This window comes from Perca fluviatilis, chromosome 17, assembly GCF_010015445.1.
Source record: "Perca fluviatilis chromosome 17, GENO_Pfluv_1.0, whole genome shotgun sequence".
Classification (NCBI taxonomy): domain Eukaryota; kingdom Metazoa; phylum Chordata; class Actinopteri; order Perciformes; family Percidae; genus Perca; species Perca fluviatilis.
Window position 1 is genome coordinate 19,169,596 of NC_053128.1, and position 24,980 is coordinate 19,194,575.

The 24,980-nt window shown below is 39.2% G+C and overlaps 1 protein-coding gene across 5 annotated transcripts; it reads left to right on the forward strand.

The window, feature by feature from the left end:
• The first annotated feature begins 7,543 nt into the window (after window positions 1-7,543).
• Window positions 7,544-23,803, forward strand: glis3 (GLIS family zinc finger 3). Of its 5 annotated transcripts, none has more exons than XM_039780155.1 (11): window positions 7,545-7,803; window positions 8,282-8,759; window positions 9,325-9,499; window positions 9,589-10,729; window positions 16,805-16,966; window positions 17,088-17,198; window positions 18,343-18,478; window positions 18,605-18,677; window positions 21,394-21,551; window positions 22,233-22,406; window positions 22,643-23,803. In XM_039780155.1, exons 2-11 carry the CDS (start codon window positions 8,390-8,392, stop codon window positions 22,762-22,764), a joined length of 2,622 nt encoding a protein of 873 aa, XP_039636089.1. In that variant the 5' UTR covers window positions 7,545-7,803; window positions 8,282-8,389; the 3' UTR covers window positions 22,765-23,803. The 5 variants fall into 5 exon arrangements, with proteins under 5 accessions (XP_039636092.1, XP_039636089.1, XP_039636090.1 ...); XM_039780156.1 differs by having other exon boundaries at window positions 8,282-8,747; window positions 9,322-9,499; XM_039780157.1 differs by having other exon boundaries at window positions 8,282-8,747.
• The last annotated feature ends 1,177 nt before the right edge of the window (window positions 23,804-24,980 follow it).

Sequence of the window (24,980 nt, forward strand, 5' to 3'; positions counted from 1 at the left end):
GGCATATCTTCCAGTCCTGGCATAAAATCATATTTTAAAGAGTTGTGTTGACATAATATCTTTAGCTGTTTAGATGTTCAACTTTCCTCACTTTGTATGTCTGCTGTAAGCTGCTATGCAGGTACTGTAGCATACAACCGGAAAAGGGGTTGGTGAGAATGGTAAATTAGAGCTTCAGAGGTTAGTGACAATTCTGTATGTAAATAAATGTGTTTTCCTCATTTTTGGACCAGTGCTCCCAATATTTTAACCAAGCATGAACACTGCTGATGTGGTGTGGTTTGATAGACAAACATCAGACTATTAGTGAATTTGCAGGGCATCTTTCATGAAATGATAGTGAAAATATTTCTGGTTCCTCCACATTCTATGACTGTATTACACCTAAGAAAAACATAAGCACAGATTCATGAGTTATAAATACTTTGAAAACACTTGGTTTTCGAGGCCATGCTTCCAACCTTGTGGAGTCTAGATACTGAGCAATGTAAAAAAAAAAAAAAAAATCCTGAATGACTCTGCTCAGAGATTGCAAAAATAGTGCAATATTAGCACTGTTGCAGCAGAAAACCGTTTTAATCAATTTGTCTTTTCACTCTTTATAAGTTCCTCACCATGCAAATGTTATCGCTTAATTTATTTCTTTGCAGTGGATGAAGTCGCATACACACCCACACATTTCTATATCTGGATCTTCCCTTCCACCTTTTTCATAGCATTCAAACTCCACATCACCAAGACAACTCCACTGCATGTGCTCAGCAAAGTTTCTTTCATTTTCTTTAGACACTTTTTCTTTACTTTACTGATACTTTACTAATTTCTGTTAGAAAGACCAGTTACTATTCATGGCATGTATCCACAAATCATCTCATAATTTCAACTCAAGTACGAGTAATCATAAAATGATTGATGTATCATGTCACAACATAATATATTTTAGTTGTTGATGTATTCCATATAACCAAGGCATCATACAGCGTCCATCAAAACCTCAGTGGTTGTAGAGAATTAGCTTTTTAGAGCAGTAAAATCACAAGTTACATCATTCTAATAGCAGAAAAACTTAATTAACTAGGTGAGCCTTGGGGGCTCTTACAAAATGCCTCCCCAAGCAACAGCAGAGAGCAAGAATGACCTCCAGCTACCACAGACCTGCTTACTGATACAGAAAATATGATTGCTTTTCATATCCCAGTGAATTTTCAACATTTCCCATTTTACCCCAGGACACACAGTCGCTCAGAACACATTAGAATAGGTGCATTGCAGGAAAAGGGGCAGTGCATGTGGGCGTTATTAGCTAAATGAATTTTGATAAATAACACTGAAACATAATGAAACATAAGACAATATGAAAGATGAAATTAAATGCTTGTTGGAGTATGCAAGGCAGATAATGGGATACAGTAGTGAAACAGATGAGTTTAAGGAGGTGCGTAATACTGCATGTTCAATTTATATGTAAATCAATCCACCTAATAGAATGACCTCGACCAGGTGCCAGAGGATAGGAAAACGATCCCATCCAAAAGCATGTTTGAATTTTCAAATCTCATGAGCTTTTACGGGAACAGGGTGTCAGCCTGGTGCTACAATAACCCATTAGAGAACAGGCTAATGAAATGATTTATTTGAGTTAAGCTGAGAGTTTTCACAACAGTCTACACAATATTTGTAGCGTGGTCTGCACTGGGTGCCCATATATAGACCTACAGGTAACTCCAGCAAGGAGCAAGCTGCCCTTTTCACCCATGTGGGTGAGGGGGATGGATGGTTGAAAAACATGCCACGGCTATCTGCCCCCGTTCCATGTCACCTTTTTGTACTGCCATAGCCTGAAACAAAGATGCTATATGTCTGTCACACTGAGCCTCCTTGTTAGAGAGACAGCAGAAGATAATCAGGAGAAAACGGATGTGCTGCGAACCCCCTGCTGTGTGACCTTTGACCGTACACCGTGTACTGTAGAGATGGCACCCTGTCTACCTGATGTCTGGGACATGCAACAATTAGCTGCATTTATTAAAAGTAGATATTGTACAATCAGAAAATGCTATGCATATTTCAACAACTTCTTTAAATTACATTTTTTTCTTGTCGTATGTGGGCGTGTACTGGGGAGTAAAAGCTCCATAGTCCCACTGTCTATCAGTCACTAATGGTGTGCAGCAGTGGGAGGCCAGGACACCTGCGTCTGCTGCCTGATAATGAATATGATGAAGATGGATAATACTTTACCCTGTCTGAAACCGTGCTCTCAGCTAGGGAGTGATTACTGCTATAATTGGGATCCATGGTGGCTGCCGCTGGAGATACTGACGATGAGGCTATCTCCACTAAAATGTACATAACATTGACATTAGTCTTATTGGACCCAAGAGTTACAACTTCACGAATCATAGCTCACAACCTGTGACCTCTTTCTCTGTTTTACTGGAGTTTCACTGTATATTTGCGTTGGTGTAAGAATTTTTATACATTAGTGAATAAGTGGTATGTTTGGTTTAGGCTCACATAGCAACCCATCCCTCATAGAGTCTTGCTGTAATCAGCAAAAGCTGACCGCAGTGAAGCAACAGGATCTAAGTCACTTTGACATTGTGTGTTTATGAACCCCAGCTTTCCCTAAAAAACTGACCATGTCCTCATGTATCCCCTGCCACACCTGTCTGAGAGACAGTGCTGTCTCAAACAACATTGGTATGCCAGTCACATAAAAGACACAGGGACAAAAACACTTAACTGGAAAAGGATACAGTGAAGGAAAGCAGTGATGATATTACTCACTTTTGGGGGGGCATTTGCTTCAGTTGTGTCACTCTGACCACCTCTATCTTGTGCCACAGGGTTTGACATATTGATTATACTGCTGCATGGGCCATCTCCATACTTCATGCTGTTATTTTGAAAGATTTCAAAAAGAGATTTATGAAGACCCCAGAGTGATCATGGGCTTGTCAGGCACCAATTCTTCTTCTCAGGTGAGGTTTTCTGGGATTTCTGAGGGACGATGGGTGTCCTCTAGGTAGTGTCCTAGTGCATAGAGGGTGCCCAGAATAAAGAGGGGGGTGCTCTTAATGACCATCTGCTCAGAGAGCAACCTTTTTAATGAAGACGGATGTTGGGAGGATCAGACCAGGGGGCTCCAGGCAGGGATCTAATGACACACCCTCCTATGTCTGGACCTTCTAGGTTGTTTTGCACACCCTGTCAGCCCTCACCACCACACCGGCACCAAGAAATTCAAACAGGCCTCTTGAAAATGTACCACTGCTATTGAAGTACTCACACACACCCACAAGCATGTGCTGCACCACATAACTGCAGTTGTGGTAGCCTTATACAAGTCTAGTTAAACTAAGACCACTCCCATACTCTTTAAAAGTATAAAAACTGAAAAAAATGAAATACAATAGATGAGTTAATCTATATTTCCACATTGAAGCACAAATAAGAGATGTGTCATGCATCCTGAAAACTGTCATTCTATTGGTTTAAAAGTAACTACAGCATTGAAACCTATTTTGATTTCACATAGATTATGAATGGGGTCAGTTCTTACGTGGCAATGTGAAAAGGTTCCAGGTCTTGCGCATAAATGTTTTAAATTTAGAAAAAAGCCATTATATGAAGTTGGGTCATTATTATTGCGTTAGCCAATATGCTTTGTCATTGAGCCACGCCACGGTATGGTTGAGTAACCCAGATTTAATTGGATTTCAGTTACTTAAATTAAATTCCCTTTCGCTTCTGAGCCACGTCTTTTGTTGTCCGAGCTTCTTTTCACTCTTTGTGTTTATATTGAAGTCTTGGGAAATTTTTCTGTTGATTTGGCAGACTCAGAGTCCTGCAATTATGCTCCAGCGCTCAGGTCTCATCATCCTAGATGCAATTCAAGAGCCGCAGTGTTAATAATATCCAAAAAGGAAAGAGGGAGCTTAAAGCACCCACACCCTTAGGCTTTACCCTGAATGTGCGCTCAAATTAAAAACAAGCCCGTGGCCTAACAGTGCTTCTAAACACGAGGATGTTGTGTCAGCAATCTTTCATTAGAGTCATCCTGTTCATAAAACACAGAAGGAAGGGGAAAAAGAAGACATGGGCGCCTGTGTTCCCTGCTGTCCTTTTCTTTTTTCATCAAACATCACTTCTCTGTAAAGGTTATTAGAGAAGCCTACTAAGATTGATGGATGGAGATGAAAGATGCTCAGAAGCCCATCTCTCTCACACTCATCTTCATCTTAGGTGTTGCTACTGACAGTTAGAGGAGCAGAGGAGGAGATGGATGGATGGGCTCTCACTCCCTACTGTACTTCATGTACACTGGATAGTGCTGCATCTCTAAGAGCACACTATTTATAGTCTTTTTAGATTAGACGTCTTACAAAACATTAATTTAACACTGTTGGCTACAAAGCAACACACGTGATTTTATGGTAATGAAAAACTTTTAATGCAATCTAGGAGATACCTGTGTGTATTTGTCTATTAATATGCTTTGAGTAAGTACGCAAGGTGCCACGGTTTAATAGGAGCCGTTATAATGAGGAATGATATCAATAAATTGATATCTCCTACACTCAACACAGTTCTCTCTAAAAGGATTGACTCAGCCTTCACTAACCTTGTATTTGACTTGAACTGTCATTAGCAAAATCAAAAGCAGATTAATTAATCACAGGTCCACTGGGGTGTGCATTACCTTAAGTGACTATTGTAATATAACTTCAAGAGAAATCACCCATGATTTCTCATCTTGACACCAGAATGAATGCTTTACTACTTCCAGGAGTGCTGATGCTGTCATCAAGGGGGGGGGAGATTCTGTAAGTGGTGGAGAGTCTATTAGAGCATGAATTCTGCTACAAATGGAGCTCTTCTCAAATGGTCAACACTTATATCTCATCTGGTCTTCCATAAGTCTTTTTTTCTACTCTGCTGCACCTATTACTCTACCTTGCCTACATCCTTTCCTCAGATCCTTTCCTTAAAACATAGAGAATGCAAAGGAGGCCTTGGACTACAGGAAAAAAGTGAACATGTTGTTTCAGTTTGACCGAGAGGGTTGTAAACTGTAAATGGTATTTAGTGTAACACATACATGAAAGCACTGCTCCAAGTCTCAGTGTTTGTCGTTGAGAAGAAGAGCGAGTGGCTACATCTGTGTTGTTGTTGTTCTGCCTCGAGCTTGGATGCTTTACCATCCTGTTACACTCTGACATTTGGAAACGCACCGTGACTGACTTAGTCAAAGGAAGAAGAGGCCAAATCACAGTGGGGCCGGTGGATCACTGCTTGAATCAAGCAAAATCCCAGGAAGAGTATTTTATATAACCATGTAAACAAGGAGCAGTCCTGTCTTCCTGACCTCTACAAGTATCAGACTTTGTCCTTTCTTACATCTTTACATACCCTTTTTTCTTATTATTTTTTCTGTATTTCAACATTTGTGGTGCTATTAATCAGACTGCTGCCACCCCATTGGTGTACTAATAGTATCCCCTGCTGGCAAAAGAGGGAACACTTCTCACAAAAACAGATGGGTATAGAAAAGTCTTCTGCTTTGTACATCGCTGTTTTTTATATACATTAATAATAGTGAAACGTTTTTTAAGACCTCAGATTAAGATATAAGAGTGAAACGTAATATTGTGATAAACTGAAGCTAAAAAAACTTGCATGAATGTAAGCCCACTAACTTGCTTTCACAGGCCGATAGCATAGTAATTAAATATTACCCCACCAGAGGTCACTACTATTTAATATTCAAAACCATAATTTTCTTTATCTGAAATCTCAAGTGATCAATGTAATGCATCAAATGCCCATAGTAAAATGCATCATCAATGGTTTTCCTGTTACAAAAATTAAGGTTTTCATGCAGCCAATAATCTGACAGGTATTGTTTATAATTAACACAGACAGGCAGAGCATACTTATTGACTCAAAAAACCCATAAGCCAAGATAAGTCATTGCACCATATGCAGCTACAATCCACCATTCGGATCAATGCAATTTCTCAGCAGTCATTCTGACTGACTGCAGACTCCAATTAGTTACTCAAGACACAGTAGTCAGCAGAGCCTGTTTACATTATGTATTTTCATTTAATGGATGCTGTCTGTCTAACTATTAGTTCATCGTTATTATAGTTTGTGGCGCAGAGAACCCTCTTCCTTGTGTGTTCAGAAAGAAAAGCTAACGTCCCTCCTCCTATAGACATGCTGGTTTCCATAGCAACCTGTAGGAGGATCTACAGAGCAAACACTCCAGCCGCCAGGGGAAAAGTGCTCAGTGGGATCTGAGCTGAGGTGGAGAGTTAGGGGAGGAGGAGGAGATAGTGTTATTGGGGAGCAGAGTAGGTAGCAGATTCATGCAACACAATAGTCACAGGTTCAAATTATGAACTGGTAGGAATGCTCATTGGCATGAAGAATGGAAAGAATTTGTCCAATTAAAACTTTATCAAACCAACAGAAATACAACAGAGGCACAATCTGTTATGAGCTGGAATAATTGCATTTAAAGAATTTTGACAGCATTTTTTCTTCTTTTCAGAACAGCATTTTAAAGATGTTTACAATCTCAGTTTAACTGAAAAAAAAATTATATATAACATCAATAACATCACATTTACTACTTAAAGCTAGGGGACCCGTACTCATTGATTCATTCCCTTTTCTAGCCTTGAGCTACTTTGTGAATATCTCCCAAACCAAACCTGCAGATGTCTCCTAAATTCACCAAAAGTTAGCAATCAATAATGCAAAAATTTCAGAAAACTTAAAATAAGCAATACGTTTCATGGTGATATTTGTTAATAAAATGTTTTACCCTATTCACCTGTAGTGTCTTGCAAAATGTATGGACTTTACTTCTAAATGAGTTTTTCTAGTATAAGCAAATACTAGCCAGAAATCTCCACTTCAATAGCACTTAGGTTACATACCAAACTTTCCAGTTTCATTCCTAGCTTTATTCTGAAGGTTTTTACAGAGGGGTTTGTTTATATGTTATTCATAGCCTGATTTATGTAACATTTCATACCTAAAAACGTGGCAGTTGACAGTAGGCTACTTTCTGATTTATGGGTTGATAAAAAGAGATATCCAAAATATCCTCTGTAAAAACCTTTGTAATCTGTCACCAAAATGAAACAAGAATGTTGAACCTGGTTTTATCCAATGTTTAGATTTCTGTTCTGGAAATGTATGCAAATTAGCAGATAGTCTACTTAATAAGATAATGCCTAATTTGCATATAACTGCGGGATAAAGGTTTTTTAAAGTGGAAAAGGCGTAAAAAAAATGTAAATGAACAATTATTTTTAAAATAATATTCGTATTTCAATATGTCAATATGCAAGACATAGGCTACATATAGGCTATTTTTTCGTGGAGGCATCCTGGAGCACGCGCTCACATATCCGCGCACGCGCGCACGCGCCAACGCATAGGCTACAGTAGGAGACCAGTAACTAACTAACAAAAAAAAAAAAATCTTTAATTATTTACTATTAAAATGACGTCGCTCACATAAACCGAGTCAAGGGCAAAGGGGTTAGCGTGTGAGAGAAAAGAAGTTCCTGGAAACCACAGAGGAGTGAGGTGGGACGCGGCGGTTCAAACTCAAAGATTCCTCAGAGGCTTGACTTCTCTGCTCAGTGCACAGCCATCACAAACTCTGAGAGCAACACGGCAGTTGGTGTCATCCAGATAACATTCACAGCTCGGCGGATTGAAGGAGCCATTCATTCTGACATGTAACTTTGGGGAAAGTGTTTGCGACAACAGCAATAGGTAAGTGAACGTGACATTGACAATAGAGGTAGGCTATGGTGAAAAGCTGGACTGAAAAGGTCATATTTTGTACTGTTTAAGGATACACTTATAAACACCTCTTAGATTAAATTCCGAATAGATTAAGTTTAGTAGTTGCTGTTTAGGCTATATAGATTTTAGAGAATGTACAGATTTTTGTAGACGAAACTTATCTTTAAAAGTGGTATCAGTATGTTTACGATGCTGATACCATGGCATGTTAATTCTCAGTCATCATGCTGATATTTTAATGAAATATATTTTCTTATGAATAATATTTTTATATTTTGTACAGGCATTCGTACAATTTTAAGTTGTTTGTGGTTGAGTTGTTTTCTACAGGTTTGAGGTTAAGGTTTGTTTAATATCACATTTGCTGTTTAACTCCATATTTAAATTTACTCTTTATTTTGGCACCGTAATGTTTTATGATTTGTTGTTTTTAATCATTTCCTAGGTATGAGCAGTGGATTTTTATATCCTGTGTAAAGCAAATTTAGCAAACTGCAGCTACTTGAAACAACTTCCTCATAAGCTCAGAACTATTGACGACTTTGCTTCAGCCATGAGTGGAAAGGGTTGTCAGCTCCTGGTGTCTCCTTGCAGCGTGTCCCCGTCACTAAGTATGATCAGAGGACACCAGTCCCAGTCCATCAGGATACCCATGTCTTTCCCACAACGGGCCGATCTTAGTCCCTCCTCGAGCATGGAGAAAGTGAAAAGGGGTGCCATGCAATCCTTTGCTTCTGAAAAACAGAGTGGAAGCCATGTTGTCCTGCCAACCCTGAGCCTCCGCAGACAGGTGTTGACCAACGGCAAACATATAAACATTTCGACTGAATCCCCACACCAGCAAGTGCCTACTTACCATCCTACAACCACCATACAGACGGGACGCTGCTCCTTTAACAACAGCTTCAAAGGTACAAACAAAGGTGTGTGAGCAAAATGCAGGTATGACTGCAGTATTCCGGGTCTATACAAACTCTGACTACACACCTCCCATAAAATAATAAGTCTGACAGAATGATGTTGTATACAAAACCACAACTGATTTACTATCCACAGCTTCATACTTCACTTATTCTCAGTGTGCTCTTCACAACCTGACTGTCTTCCTGCTAGACGTCTTGTTCTTATTTATTGATAATTAACCAAGCATAAAGCTTGACCCTACAATTTCTACAGAGGAAAAGTGGAAGGTGAAAAGCTCATTAGTGATTAACAGAGCAGAAAGTGTCAGGTTGGCAAGGGAAATTCCTCAATCTGCTGTATAAACCTTAGTTAAAGCTTAAAGACTTAATGTGATGCATTTCAGTTCTCTGTGCAGTTGTTAATGTCTTTTTCAAGTAGTTGTGTGATATTATGTATAATTTAGGGGGGGGGGGGGAATTTATTGAATGTGGATAAAAGTTGTTGCTTTGCTGTAACCTTTATACTTTAATAAGGTATCTCCCATATTGATATTCTGTATATGGATTTTGGGCTTGTGTTCAGCAGGTTGCTCTGTGTCTGGGCCTACCATGGAAGTATTTGGTCAGCCAGCCACTGCTAACCTGACAGTGACCAGCAGTCCTGTGACCCTTGTCAAAGGCCAACGGTGTACTGCAGGGCCGTCAGCACAACACCCTCCATCACATCCACACAGTGTGCAGATTCCCCACACTGATGCCAGGTGGGCAATATCAATAACAGTATGAGATGATGAGCTCACTAAACCTTGTGATCAGTGATACTAAAGTGGATAACAACAATCTGTTTCAGATCCTTACAGTCCAGAGAGTCCCTGGCATCCACTACCCTTAGTCTGTTTGAAACACAGTCGATGTTTAGTGGCAGACATGACTGGTCGCATGGCTACCGGGTGCTTCCTCCACTGGGTCTACCTCAGTGCTCCACGCAGGCCAGTGAGGGAGGTGAGCAGCCCAGCCTTCCTCCCGGCACAGCCATGTCTGGCACGACCATATCAGGTGACACTAGCACCTCTGCCTCCCTGCCCTCGTATCTCTTTGCAGGTGATGCCGGAAGCCCCAGACAGTCTCGTGCTAAGAAGAGAGCTCTTTCCATGTCGCCATTGTCGGATGTCATGGGTATTGATTTCAACTCAATCATACGCACCTCACCGACTTCACTTGTTGCTTATATCAATGGTTCTCGGATCTCTCCAGCCTCCCACCCCACACTCTCACCTGTCCAATCTGAGGGTTACGGTCACTTCCTGGGCGTGAGAGGCCGCTGCATCCCCTACGCCCATCCCTACAGCATGCCAGGCTCTTTGCAGGCCTCGGCCCCACACACAGATTATGGTCGTATGCAGATGCTTGAAGAGGGAGGAGGTCTGGAGAGCCAGATGGCTAACATGGTGGTGGACCAGCAGTGCCTCCCAGAGGAAGGAGGGGCACTGGAGAAGACTTCAGAGAGCTGCAGCCAAACCATCATCAACCTGCTGCCACCTCCACAGTTTCAGCCAGCCCTGCTGACTACTATCCAAGAAGCTGATACTCTACATGGGCCTCCACCACCCTACCACTCACACCAGCACATCCACCTTACTAGACACTGTAAAATAAAGCCTCCTTCTCAGGACCCTCTCACACACGCTCCCATGGTTCATCCCAGGCATGGGGTGAGCTTTCTACCGCAGGTCCCTATGCTGGAGGAAGAAGAAGGAGAGCTGGAGGACTATGGAGCCCACAGCTGCAGGTGGATAGACTGCAGTGCAGTCTATGACCAAAGGGAGGAGCTGGTAAGGCACATAGAAAAGCAACATGTGGACCAGCGGAAGGCTGAGGATTTCACATGCCACTGGGTGGGCTGTCCACGCAACTTCAAGCCCTTCAATGCCCGATACAAGCTTCTTATCCACATGAGGGTCCATTCAGGAGAAAAACCCAACAAGTGCACGGTACACCATGCAGATCACAGCTGTGTCTCTTCTCATGTAACAGAAGTCTATTTTCATACTTTATTTCTCTGCCTCTTAGAAAGAAGATTCCTTATCTCTTCCCAACAATACACAGATAACACAGCTCTCTCTCTCTCAGTCAGATCAATATCTTTTTACCAATTTATGAGGAGAATGAGTCAATGCCGTCAAAGCAGGAACATGATGAATGCCAGGGGCTCACTGAGTTAAATGCTCATTGTTTCATTCAAAGCCACAGTATCTAGTTGAAGGCTTTCAAGCCTCAGGCTGCAGGGGGAAAAAATGCCTTCATGTGCTCTGTGTTTATGGCCAAGGTTTATACAAAATATCACCTCTCTCTCCTCTTAACTTTAGCTATTGGGTAATTAGCGGGGCTCTGTGATAATTGACATGGAAGTTAACTCAATTATGTAGTTACTAAATCAGCACAAAGGATGCCTAGCACTTTAGATTTGGCATGGCACCATGGCTTTCTGGTAGCTACTGGGCCTGTCAGCAGCAGGGGGCTTGCCAGGCCACCGTCTGACAAACTTGGCCATCGTTCTGGGAAGGTGATGCCCCATAGTCTGGCTCTCTACAGGTCTGCATCTGTGGCCAAAGAGTTGGCGTTTATCCATGGGGTGGATTATTGATGAACTAGTGGCTTTGTTTGTCCAAGATGGATGATCTAGTTTTTTCAGATGTGTTGCAATGTAATGATGCCTCTTTAGTTTTTTTATTATTATTATTATTATTATTATTATTATTATTATTATTATTATTATTATTATTTTTGGGTATTTTTGGTCTTTATTTCTGACTTGACAGCTGAAGACATGAAAGGGGAGCGAGAGGGGGGAATGACATGCAGCAATGGGTATATATGGGTGCCCGCTCTACCAACTAAGCTTTGCAGGCACCCGGTTATTAGTTTTAAATGTAACGTGATAATATTAGAAATAGTCTAAAGCTTGTCTCAGGCACACCAGTAATGAGCTAAATGCTTATGTCAGCATGCAAACATGCTCAAATAAACAGTGCCGATATGCAGATGTTAAAGCAGGTGCAGGTTTATCAGGTTCACCATGTTACATTTCACTGGAATTGTACCCCATACGATTTCATGTGACAAATAAAATTGATTGATTGATTGCTAATGAACAAATTAGGCAGAGGCTGATTGGAATGGCATTAGCTTTGTAGGTATTTCGATATAAACCAGTATATTGGACAATAATAATTTTAACCTAATAGTGGCGTTATATGTGTCAGGGGATTACCAAAGTAATTACAATTCTTCCAAAGGGGGCCATTAATGTCTCTTATCCATCAAATAGCTGTTGAGATATTTCACGAAAAGCCAAAAATGACAACCTGTTGGTGGTGCAAGAAGAAAAGTCAGAGGACCACCACAATCAGTAGGATTCATCCTATGGGGACTATACATGTCTGTAACAGATGTCAGGTCAATCCATCCAGTATAGTTGCTGAGATATTTATGTCTAGACCAAAGCGCAGGGCCGACCAACCAACCAACAGACAGACCGACATTGCAATTCCATTGACTCATGCAGCTAGCATGGCTTTAAAAATATGCATGGATTGTACACCGCTCTGAACTCCCTCCTTTGTTTTTTTCTCACTCCCACTGGGAAAATAGTTGAGACTTAAATGAGTAATTGACAAACCACTCGCAAAACATGCTTCATGTCGCTGCTTTTAACAAGTCAATTATTAACGGCATGCATACCTGCAGTCGACCTTTTGTACCAAAATACTCACTTATTAGTTGAAGCCCGCTCTGTTGCCATGGGGCTACAAACCTTGGATGGGTCTGTGTTCCATGAATAATAACGAAGAAAGTATTCATGGTCACAGCCCGTTGCCAAAAACTAATTTGATACAAAGTGGCACATGTGTTTGTGGTCCTGTAATTATAGTACAGGCTAATTCTGAGTAAAGACAGAAAAGGGTAGCACACTTGACTTATCTTTCCTGCACTTTAATGAGACATTTTGGTGTTGGTGGTGGTTGAGTCTGAACATTATGTCAAGAGTGCAGGCTTTTTCTTTCTTAACTGTACATGAGCATTTTCATAGATCTTTGCATAAGTAGCCTATGTGCATTGACTACATCTACTCCCTCTGAGATTGAAAAGTTGTTCTTTAAAGATAGAAATGCTAGATATAAGAACTCTGAATCTCACAGAATAGTTAGAAAAAGCTAAAAGCTGCAGCACCCAGTTGTTCTTAGGAAATGATTGGCAAATTAATAAACTGATGCATGATAATTGAAGTGTGAGCCCACAGCAGAACAATGATGTAGCTCTTGTTACAAAGTGAACATATAGGGCAGGCCTAGGCTTGTGCCTGTCATCTTACAATGATTTAATGATGTTTCAGCAGTTTGTTAACATATCCTTGAGTCAGCAGTCTGTTTTCGTCTGTCACTGTGATTTTAACACAAGGTTTTAAAAGCACAGTGTGAACTTAAATCCCAAGAGATTTGTACAGCCATTGTCAATTAGCACGTTAATTTAGATGTTTAGATAATTTTTTATATCATAATGTGCTTTACCATTTTGCTAATTGCTCCTCGGGTAGTGGAGAAATTGCTTGCTCTTTGGAATTATTATCTTGTGCATTGTGGCTGCCATGCATTCTTTTACCACTCCAACACTAAAAATGCTAAAAAGAAAAAAGAAAATACAAAAAAAGAAGTTGTAATGAGAAAATGTTTTGGCAAAGTTGGTCCAAGTGTACTTCATCTTCTTTCAGTATGCATTATTTATGCTGTGATCAATCAGTGCATTTGCATAATGTGAAAATAAAACCTTAGTTTCTTTCTAATCCACTACAGTTCCCTACATGAGCATTTTGTAATTCAAGCCTTGCTAATGCCATTGAAAGCAAGCTTATTAGATTTCAGGTTTGACAACATTTTAAGCGCCATCCCTACAATTGTTTGAAGGAAACTAACGTTGGTTTTAGCACCAGGGATAATGCTTTAGTGTCTGGAATAAACTTTCACATTACAGCGTTTGTCATTATTTTGCATTAGTTAACATAGCCGTTCATTGTTCCAGTACTCTAAACCCCCTTCTCAGTTACATGAAAAGTCCCATGTACTAGTGTCTTCTAACATTTAGGTACCAATTACTGACAGATTGCTACACAGACATTTCCCACACTTTGTTGTGGCAAAAATAGTATTTCTCATGTAACACACCTACATGAATGTAGAAGTCACAGAAAAATATACAGTATAAGGAAACAGCTGAAACAAAAGAGCAAAGACGGGAGAAATATCACTGGTGAAACAGGGAAGAGCGGAGTCCAGAGTGAATTGACCTCAGGCGAAGACTGGGCATTGGACAGAGTCTGTTGGCACAAACTGCAGCTGTCATTGTTCAGCCAGGGCATGAGTACCTGCCAGGACCTGTCAGAAGCTGGCTGTAACACTGATCTACACTGAGGAACCATGCTGCTTTCTTTTCAACCGAAACACTCCCCGCGAAAAACTAAAAAGCCCTCTGCGCTTTATGAGAGCTTTATGAGACAGAGAGACAGAGAGAGAGAGAGAGAGAGAGAGAGAGAGAGAGAGAGAGAGCAGAGTTACACAGTTACACACCCCTGGCTAGTCCTGGAGTCTTGGCAGTATTTTAGCTTTATGCTGGTTCTCACTTGTCTGACCACTTTGTTTCTGAAAGACTATTTATCTCTGTCTGTGCTGTTTTTCTTTTGGTATTCTAGCTGAGGGGTCTGTTGTTAATTCTTTTCTTTAGATTATATTTATGATTGGTCAACTTTGCAAGGGCATCCCCTTATGAAGGAGCATTTATTGTAATAGACCAGAATTGGAAAGTACCCGAGTGAAATGTCTTTGTTATTTCTCATTTTGTGCTAGTCTACCGTTTTGTTTGAATTCCAATTAATTAATTCCAAAAAATCTTCATATTCAGCACTGATCACCCTAGATTTTATGCTTTTAAAAAAATTCCAGAATACAACACCATACTTATGCATTCAAAGAATAATTGTCATAACATGAAATTGTAAAAATAAAAAATGCAAATAGCTTTGCTTAACAAAATTTAAAAATGTATTTCCTAGTTCAATTGTGGAAGCAGGGTGGTGTTTGAGAATAGATGTCAGAAATTAGCTGTGTCGTTTATGGGAAGAAAGGCAAGTATTTCTATGTGGAATGCAGAGGAATGTTATTAGTTAGCTATTAACGGGCAGAGAAATTTTGATTTTGGCTTGGCGGTGGTGACTGAGAGGTATCAGTATGTCAGAAATCTAGTCTTGGTGAAAAAAAAAAGAATTGGACATGGTCTGTGTGTTTTCTCAATAAGGCTTAGTAAAGACATTCCTACCCCCCTGTGAACAGGAAGGGGAGAGTAAAGTCCTGGCCCTACACAAGAAGAAAGACATATTTTAACAGTGAAGTCACTGTGGTCGCATAATACTGCAAAAAAAAGACATTTTGTTGGTTTGGATAATATTTTTCCCAAAGCCCAAGAAGTAGTACAAGTGCAAGGGCCTGTCTGATGCTATTAAATGGTGTCTCAGTCTGAGCTTTGCTTTGAATGTATTAGGAATAGTCTACTACAAGTGACTTGTTTTGTAATTGATAGCTACCAGCCGCTGTCAAGGTGATGCAAGATGAAGGATTCAAAACACAGATGACAATACAGTGATGTGTGTATAAACACTGACCCCTGCTGGTGACACACACAACCATCAGAAACGTGTTACTTAAATTATATTTGTGTTAAATTTGAACGAGTGGGAGAGTAAAATAACTATTTTTTGAAGTTTGAAATGGAATTTGCCATTTTTGTTGCAATCAAAACCACAAGGTTGAATCCTTACTCAATTTTGTCAAAGTATACATTGTTTGAAAGCATAAAGCTTCATGATTCCGTGTGTAAAGACTTTTAAGATCACAATATCTGTGTGACAACAGTTCCTGTGTCACTAAAATAGTGTATACAAAACAGAAAAGAAAAGGACAATAGGTGAGAACAAACCATGTATTTCTACCACGTTTGTGCCTCAGTGAATTTGGTTGATTATAATATAGACTAGTTCTGAATTATTGATAGTGAACTCTTAAGAGTTACTTGTCAAAAGAGGGCAGGATCATGACTGTGATCAAAACGGTAACCATTTAATTTTGGGTGTTATATTCATGCTTGTGTGCACAGAAAGAGAGTGCTTGTTGAGGGATTTAAGAATCACGCGTAACTGATTCTTTCAAAGCAATTATGTATGACACTCTGTATGACACGTTGAAATCATCAAGTAGATATATGTTCCTCATAGTGTGATGTACTCTGTATCCTGTGTGTCCAACATGTACATCAAACACCAACATCCAAAAGTGAAAAAAAAAGTTATAAATTATAAGTATAAATTCACATAATAATCACAGTGTAGTAGGAATGGATCGATTGTAAAAGCAATATGGTTGTATAATTATCAAACATGAAGACACAAGTGATATAAAAAGACTGCTCACTAATAATAATAGCCAGGAGCTGTGACTAAATAACATAAACTTGCCATAAAACTAAAATGTACCTGTCTTTCCCAAATGTTTACCCCTCTCAGGGCTTTGCTGCTTCACAGCTGCTTGCCTGTCAACCATGCAACAAGTCCTCCAAACCATACGACAATATAGGTTGTTTATTCCTACCCTATAATACGACCCACAGTCTCCAACCATGGCAGTGAGCAGTTAGGGCTTACTTGAGTGTCAGAGACTAAATGCCCAGTTTTTCTATTCAAAGGCTTTTTTTATATTTCATTTATATTTCACTCCCTCCCACACACTGAGGTCAGCCGGCCTTTGTCCACAGCAACTTCCAGCTAATAAGCTCATAGCTCCAGGTGTGTAACATCTTGTAGCTAGTAGAGCTTATATTGGACATTGCACTGGATGAAGCCAACAGCCAACATGTAAATGACTTCAATTATTGGCCTGTTTTAAATGTAGTAAAAATACACATGTGGCAAACTGGTGGTAATGTACAGCTTGGTCAACTTTAACTGTGTTTATATGCGGTTACAGTTTGAGGGCTGCAAGAAGGCTTTCTCTCGGCTAGAAAATCTGAAGATCCATCTGCGTAGCCACACGGGGGAGAAACCCTACCTGTGTCAGCACCCAGGCTGTCACAAGGCCTTCAGCAACTCAAGTGACAGAGCTAAGCACCAGCGTACACACCTGGACACAGTGAGTTGCAACCATGCACAACCACGTACAATTATGGATGGTATTTCAAAGCTTGTGTATGTGCGCGTGTCTTTCCTCTATGTGGAGTCCTACAAGTTTTCGTATGTCTATGGTTGTCCAGAAGCCATACACTTGCCAGGTGCCTGGCTGTGCAAAGCGTTATACTGATCCCAGCTCCCTGAGGAAACATGTGAAATCCCACTCTACTAAAGAACGACAGTTACGGAAGAAGGTACAGTGCATGCTATAACACAATTCACAAGTTTTTCCAATTACTGTTCTTGAGAATGTATTTTACTGAGAAAAATAATACCAATTACGCAACTCATAGAATGTGTTAGCTGTCTACTGAAAATAAACTGGATTTGTAAAAGATGTAGGCTAGCCCTGGGTGATTGTAAGTAAACAGCATCATCTTCCTTAACATTACAACCATGAACAAAAGAAAAGCTACATTAGGTTTAATTTGTCCTAATTAGCTGACAATATTGATCGTTATACTCTCTGTGATTTGTTCAACCAACTCACTCTGTTAAACTCCTCTACTTAACTGTTGACAGACTAATGTCATTTACTTTAAATTGCATTAACCTATTGTACATCTAGATGTGTATGCAGTCAGATGACAATACATTCACTTACACTCACACTGACAGAGCTAGGTGGCACAAAAATACACATAATTATGTTGTTTCTGATATCTTGCTTTCACCTGCTTTATTTTCCCCTCAGGGTGACTACATTACAAAAAATCAGAGGGTGGGATGTTTTTGAAAAGTTTTTATTCATTAAAATAAATCACGAACCACAGTGGGCTATAGACTACGAAGCCTGTTAGGTTACTTCTTACAGTAACATTAATAAAACAATTTCAGAACTTGAACTTTTTTTTGCAGGAATATTTTAATCAAGTTAAAAAGAAAATATTCATCAAGTAGCGCAATATTTTGACTCCCTTGCCTTGTCCTTTCCTCATGCAGACACAGGGGACGCGATCATACACCACATAACAAAAGGTCAAATAACATGCCAGAATGAAAGATTTTTAATCATTATATTTATAAACTTCAATATTTAGAAAATAATCTCAAAGCCTACTTGTCAGACAAAAGGTTAAATGCTAATTTAATATTCCAGAATTAAATCCCCCCTTTCAGTACCATTGAAAGTGCTACTTGGCAGCGCCAAAATACTATTTGATAGAAAATAATCAATTGCCTGGTGAAGTAGCAATTGGGGATTATTATACTAAAGCCATTATATACATACAGTATAAAAGATATACAGTTCACACCTTGAACATTCTTCCAGAATCCCATTACTGTTAATGCTGTTCACCACTGTTTATGTTTATGCTCCATGTGCCTCCTCTATAGATGAAATCCACTGCTGATGTGACTCAGGACACGCTGACAGACTGTTTAACCATCCACCCTTTGCAACCAAGCCTTTCTCCTCTGACAAGGATAGACTTGAACTCTTCCCCTGGTGCATCCCATGAGTCCTATTCTGGTATGTCTAAGTCCTGGCCCTTTGCATTAATATGTTTGATTTGAAAACTAGATACTGCCCCCCTGCAACAATTAGATTTAGGCTGTGATGGACAGCCCTGAAGTATCTGTCATCCCTGTTCCTCAGCTGCTCCACAGGGACGAGACTCCTCCAGCAATCCTCACCTGGCTCTGTTATGCTCCTTACAAGATAATTACAGGTACTGAGGATCTTTGTGTCAGGTTTGACGATTTATATTTCTATATCCAATTACTCATGCCCTTTCATAAGCAAAAAAGACGAAGGCTTTTCATGTTCATCTTCTTAAAATATATGCATATAATATATGCAGCAACAGCAGTCAACACACAGAGCCGTTAGCTTTACTCAACAAGCCAACTGGTATTCTCTTTTGATTTTTTATTCCCATTGGCACAGTTAGAACTAGCTGTTAGAACTTTAGCCATGACTGATTTAAATGCTTCACAAATCTTTTTTTCTCCCTTTTGATGATCTGAAACAATTAACTTCAACATTGGTTGTCATGGCTTCAAGACTATAAGCTCATAATTAGAATAATCAGTTTAAAAGAAAGCACTATTTTTTACCCTGATAAAAGAGTTTTTTGTTGGTGTGTGGGTGGGTTATATGATTGGTAAGAGGCTTTACAGGTTGGGGATGGCCAGCAACACATTTCCCTGGTCAATCCATATGAAAACATCCCTTCATCTATACACTTCAAAGCACGTGATGAAGTATTTCTGTCGCTCTGAGCAGCCAGATGCTCATGGCTCCTCACTGGTCTTGATTGTTCTCATATCAGCAGTAGGCCAAAGCATTCACTGCAGGATTCTGTGTAGACAATTGGCCTGCGAAAGCAGACCTTGGCTTGGCTCATTGGTCTTGACCGTTGGTATTAATGGATGCTATAGCCACCAACAAGAGCAGCTAAGGAATTCAATAAGTGAAACATAAAATGTAAAAAATACCATTTACGGTCCAGTGGGAGAAGAGAGATGCTGTAATTACTTTTTTTAGATGTTAAATCGATTGTAAAGTCCTCGTTGCCATTTTCTCGGTTCCCATTCAGTCCTTGCATAGTACTTGGCCAAACCTACAGTAACAGCAGGGGTGTCAGCTACCATGGTCACTGAACAATATTTACATTTACTAGATTAATCCTCTGTATTTAACAATGAGTTACAAAATCTAAAAGTAGTGTCCTTGATTTTCTTAATGTTGGAACAATGAGCAACAGAGGTGTAAAAAAAGGGTTAATGATTTACTCTAGCATTGAAGTCCCTATACCACCCTACAAAACAGACCTTCAGTGAAGTTAAACAAGTTTTCCTATTTTAGCTGATCACACTAAAGACAAAAGGAGCAGTCTTGATCTATTATCTATATACTGTATACGTGCAGACATATACTTTGTACTATTTTGTTGGAAAATGCTATGAATGAGCTTGTGTTGCACAGGCCATAGTGTATAAAGTACATGCAGACTAATGCATTATAAAATGCCTCTAGATTGCCTCTGTTGCTACTTATATCAATTGAGAATCAGTCTTGTGGTCCTGAACTCGATAAGCGAAGTACTGTGCAGAAACTATTATTGATTTCAAATAGCAATACCATATGCTTTTAAATTTTAATTCAGAGCAGAAAATGCCTATTATTTTGGTATTGTTATATAATACGTGTCACGTTGTGCATCTCTTTTGCATCATTCAAGCGAGTAAAGGTTTGCCTACGGACAATCAGGAATGATGACAGGTGTAAACAGTGTGAATGGTTGCCGAAGTATGTGTCGAATTAGACTAGACTATATGAAACTGTCCCCCTGTCATTAACGCCTGATGGATTAATTAATGCTTTATTTGCCGGCTAACTGGTTATCATGCCTTAGTGTGAAACTGGGGTATATATATGGAATCAGACCAATAGAATTGTGTATGAAAGTGCAATGTTTGCCCTCTAATTGAAGTATGGTTAAAAGGACGATGGAGGTTGTGAGCTTGGACATTTTGTTTTCTTTAGCACTTGCAATCTAAAAGGAAGTGGTTTAAAATATAAAATGATATCCTTAAATGGCTTATGTTTTTATATAGGTTTATGTTGTTACATCTTTATACAAACTGAATAAAATTATCTTGTTGATTTTTGAAGGAAAACACGATACAATGAATCATATATAGTACAGAGGATGGTCACAGCTAAGGCAACACCTGTAGAATGTATTGCATTTCAGTGCGGTACTCGTGCAATAGTACTGCCTATTTAAAGCTTACAAAATATACAGTAATCCTTGATTTCATTCATTTTTAATACATGAGAAATATTTTGAAATTATTTTATATTTAAAATATAACATAATCCTCACAGGTTAAAGCTTTAGTGCGCAATTTTTTGATATTAATGAACGTCCGTTACATTCAAGCCATTGCCAAATGAGTTGCTACAAAGCTCATTAAGACTATCAGCTCCACAAAACTCTCTCTGTATTTCTGAGTATGGCTATGTTCAGCAACTGGTGTCATCCGGTTACTTTCCCGCGTGTCGTGGAGGAGGGGTGGTGGTGGGGGCGTGTGCGCGATCACATAGTTTTGTATCATGTGGACGTGCCAACAGTTTTGTTGTTTGTTTGTCATTACTTAGAAGTCCTCTTGGGGGCGACAGAAACTACACACTATAGCTATAATGGAATCCAACCTCAAATGTACCATAAATTTAAATCATGAAACACCACTCACAATTAATTTGTCTACCTTTTTAATTGCATTGTTTTGGAAATCATTATTGTACAAGGATGTTTCTTCAAGGTCCACAATGCAAATATGTAATATAAGTTTTGTTTTTTAAAATAATAAAAACATATATTGTTCTTTTTCTTAATTTCACAAGTAGAGTATTTAAATAAAATTTAAATATTTCAGGTTTGTTGATCCCTCCCCTCACCAGCTCCTCCCCGGGGACCAGCGTGGTCCTTGCTCTCCCACCTGCCTCCCGCATCCTCCCAATGGGACATCCCTACAGAAAAACCCAGATCTGAAGCAGCCCAGCGAGCCTCCTGATCTGGCAGATTACAATCCAGGTACTCAAGAGGTTTATCATCAGTGTATTCTTAACCCTTGTGTTGTCCTTCCGTTGTTGTTTTTTTTGCTTTTTCCAACATTTTGTCCTGTTAAATTTTTCTTCTACACATTTTCAGCGCTTATTTCTACGTCCCATATTTTCTGATATAAAACAAAAATTTAAAACAGGTCAATTTGACCCGAAGACAACACAAGGGTTAAGATTTGTCAAATAGATGTTTCTTCTAAAAAAAAGGTTTGTGTAAGTTTCACATCTGAAGAGCCTATTAGCAAAAGTTTGGGCGGTTTGACAAGCTGAAGAGATTTTTTTACATGCACATTAATTGTGTAGTATATCTTCATCTATCTATGATGTGTAGCAGGTGGCAGATTTGTCTTGTTAGACAGAATCAGGCAGCTCCACTCTATGTACCTTTAAATAGATATCACCTCTTTTCCCTGCAGACTTGACAGTCACCATGATGTTGAATATGTGTTCAACATCACACACAATTTAGCTTTAACTGCTGGAATAAAGCAGGGTTTGAAAAAAACTGAAATGTTGCTTCATTTATATGGCCTAATGTTGCTTTTCTACTGGAATGTTTAATTTAAGGAGAAAAGCTGTAGACTTTAATTGAGTTGTTTTTTGTTGTTTACAATGTGGATAAAAGAGTGAGGCTTTCTAATTTGCCCTGCAGAGCTCTCAGGGCAGATTAAGATGCTATATTCTCCTCCACAATATGGCGGGATCACGGCACAGACTAGCTCGAGTCACCTGATGCAAGTTGATGCCTTTGGTGACAGCCTCGCTCCAGCAGTCAATAATCCCAATGGGGTGGCCGCCTTAGAAACAGCTCTTTCCTGCATTACAGGTAATGAAAATACAGTCTAAACTAATACTCAAAGATGAGCACTTCATTGCCATTGGATTTCCCAACTCTTGCTGTGCATACATGCATCTCTGTATTCCTCTGTGTGTGTGTGTGTGTGTGTGTGTGTGTGTGTGTGTGTGTGTGTGTGTGTGTGTGTGTGTGTGTGTGTGTGTGTGTGTGTGTGTGTGTGTGTGTGTGTGTGTGTGTGTGTGGTGGTGTGTGTGTGTGTTTTGCAGGATTTGATGTCCACAGTCAAGCACAGGATGTGGATCCTAATCAAGAATTGCATGGAGGGGATATCTTCAGTGTGATGGACCACTGCACAAGCCAGGTCTCCTGCATCTATACAGAGGGATGATTATTAACTCAATTGTGGGTTTTGTTCCATTGCACTATTTTGTGTCCCTGTTCTATTTAAGTGAAATGGTCAAATAGGAAGAACACTTCAGATGATGCCACAACTTTGCGGCAGCTTCATTTAGCAAAATAAAATTATATTTGATTGACTGATAAAGGAATTGACTTACATTCTCAGTGCAAGTTTCTCTCTCTCTCTCTCTCTCTCTCTCTAACTAAATCTCTATAAATGTACTGTCTGACTCAACACTCTGGCTTCTGCCTCCATAAACAATGTATACTAATGACTGAGATTACAGGATTTTAATGTTTACTTTCGTAGTTTGTATACAGCTTGTGTATAACAATGTTCACGTAGTAAGTACTGTACTTCAAGTAGTTTCTGGTGACATTTGGCACAATAGTGAACACTGCAATCAAAGCAAAGTATGCAAGGGATCTTTTATTAAGGTTTTTCTTAGAACCATGGCATTGTAACTATAGTAACAAGACAGCCTTACCATTTCACTATAATGTTCATAGACATAACCTATTCTTTAAATATAGTACTGTATGTGCTGTGATTTCTCCTGTGCCTTCATCATGAGATGTGTTTTTGTTGGGGACTATACAAGTGATTTTGCATATTTTAGTTTATTTACTGCAAATGTCTTACAGTTCACATTGTATTTGACCCTTTCTGAAAGCATGGCATAGTGCTGTACATTTTTTAACCTGTTTTCTTATAGCCATTCATCTCAGTTCATTTCAATGTGGTATGAAGATGAACTTGAACTTGTATGAAGGTACATTACTGTTGCATTTTAATGCAACCATAACACAACTATGACGACACAAAAGCAAATCCGAAGTCCCTGCAATTCCTGATTTTTATAATGTAGTGAAATGACCATGAGGATAAAAACTATTCAAAACTCATCATGATCAGCAGCAATGTAACATGATTTGTAGTAAATGGGCTAAAATGTGCATAAATGCTGCTATAGTGTTTGAACATTTGTACATATCTGGAATGGATCAATAAAAAGCAGTAAATCATTTGTACCCTTGTTTGTCATTTGTCATACCTTGTGTAATTTGTTTAAGCTTACCACACAGATCATTTACATTTACTTAAGGTTACAATTCCAACACCCCAAAGCACTGCAACTGACGAATAAAACAAGATGTTAATTTATGCATTTTAAACAGCCTGTTGTTCTGTCACTCAAGAGAAATTTATATTAGGAGCAATTATATACGAATATATATGCGGCTCTAAAGAATAATGCAACAAATAACAAAAAAAAGTGTTTTGTTGATATTTTATAAAAAGCAGCAGCTTTGCACACTACAAATCACATTTTCTCAGGCAAAAATAAACTAATTTCATTATTCAAGTCAGTGTCTCTATCTCTATTTGCATTCAACAAAACAGAGCAACTTTGTGGTAGCAATATAAATAACAACTAAAATTCTGGAAGCAATAAGCATAAGTAAATCACACAAAAGCAACCTGAGTAGTATGAAAAGTCTGTCCAGCAGGCACCAATCTTCACAGCAGCGTATTTTTTACCAAAGGACATACAGTTTTACTTAAAAAATTATTATTTTAGCAAAATGCTTTAGATAGAGGTTTCAGTAGTTGCCTAGCAACAACAACAGCTTTTCCAAAAAGCATCTGTTTAGTACTACCAAAAAAAGTGCTGCGCAGTGGACACAGGTGGTTGGTTAAGATCTGGATGGCTTTGGAAGCCTCTTAACAATGCTGGCCTTGTTATGGTCACTGTTCTGATTTTAAAAGTTCTGCATGATTTTAGCCTCATTTCTGCCCTGTGGTAAAATGTTGTAGCACATACTGTAAGTGCCATGCTTTATATTTAGTATTTCATAAATATTAACATCATTTGTTTTTCTACCAATATCCACCACTTTTGCATTAACGATGTCCAAAGTCCTGAGGCAGTTGTTAACACGGTCAAGTAATACCTAATGATAACATTTAACCTGTTCAGGTAGAAATACACATTCATAAGTAGGGGTTAACTTTCCAATAACAAAGTATGACAGGGAGAAAAATGGCAAAATAAATACAATAAATACACAGAAGAATGGCATGCACCCTTGACCTATCCAGCCATCTGCTTGGAGAATACTGGGCACTGCCTGTGCACACATATGGTAACAAATTCACACAAAAACTCTGATGTATGACAGGTAAGGCAATCATTCAGTCAG

What these genes read in the sequence shown, in the direction of transcription:
- glis3 (XM_039780154.1), top strand. Translation starts at nt 8,390, where the DNA reads ATGAGTGGAAAGGGTTGTCAGCTCCTGGTGTCTCCTTGCAGCGTGTCC. An exon ending in AACGACAGTTACGGAAGAAG is followed by an intron (nt 17,199 to 18,342) that starts GTACAGTGCATG and finishes CCTCCTCTATAG; the next exon opens with ATGAAATCCACTGCTGATGT. An exon ending in ATCCCATGAGTCCTATTCTG is followed by an intron (nt 18,479 to 18,604) that starts GTATGTCTAAGT and finishes CCTGTTCCTCAG; the next exon opens with CTGCTCCACAGGGACGAGAC.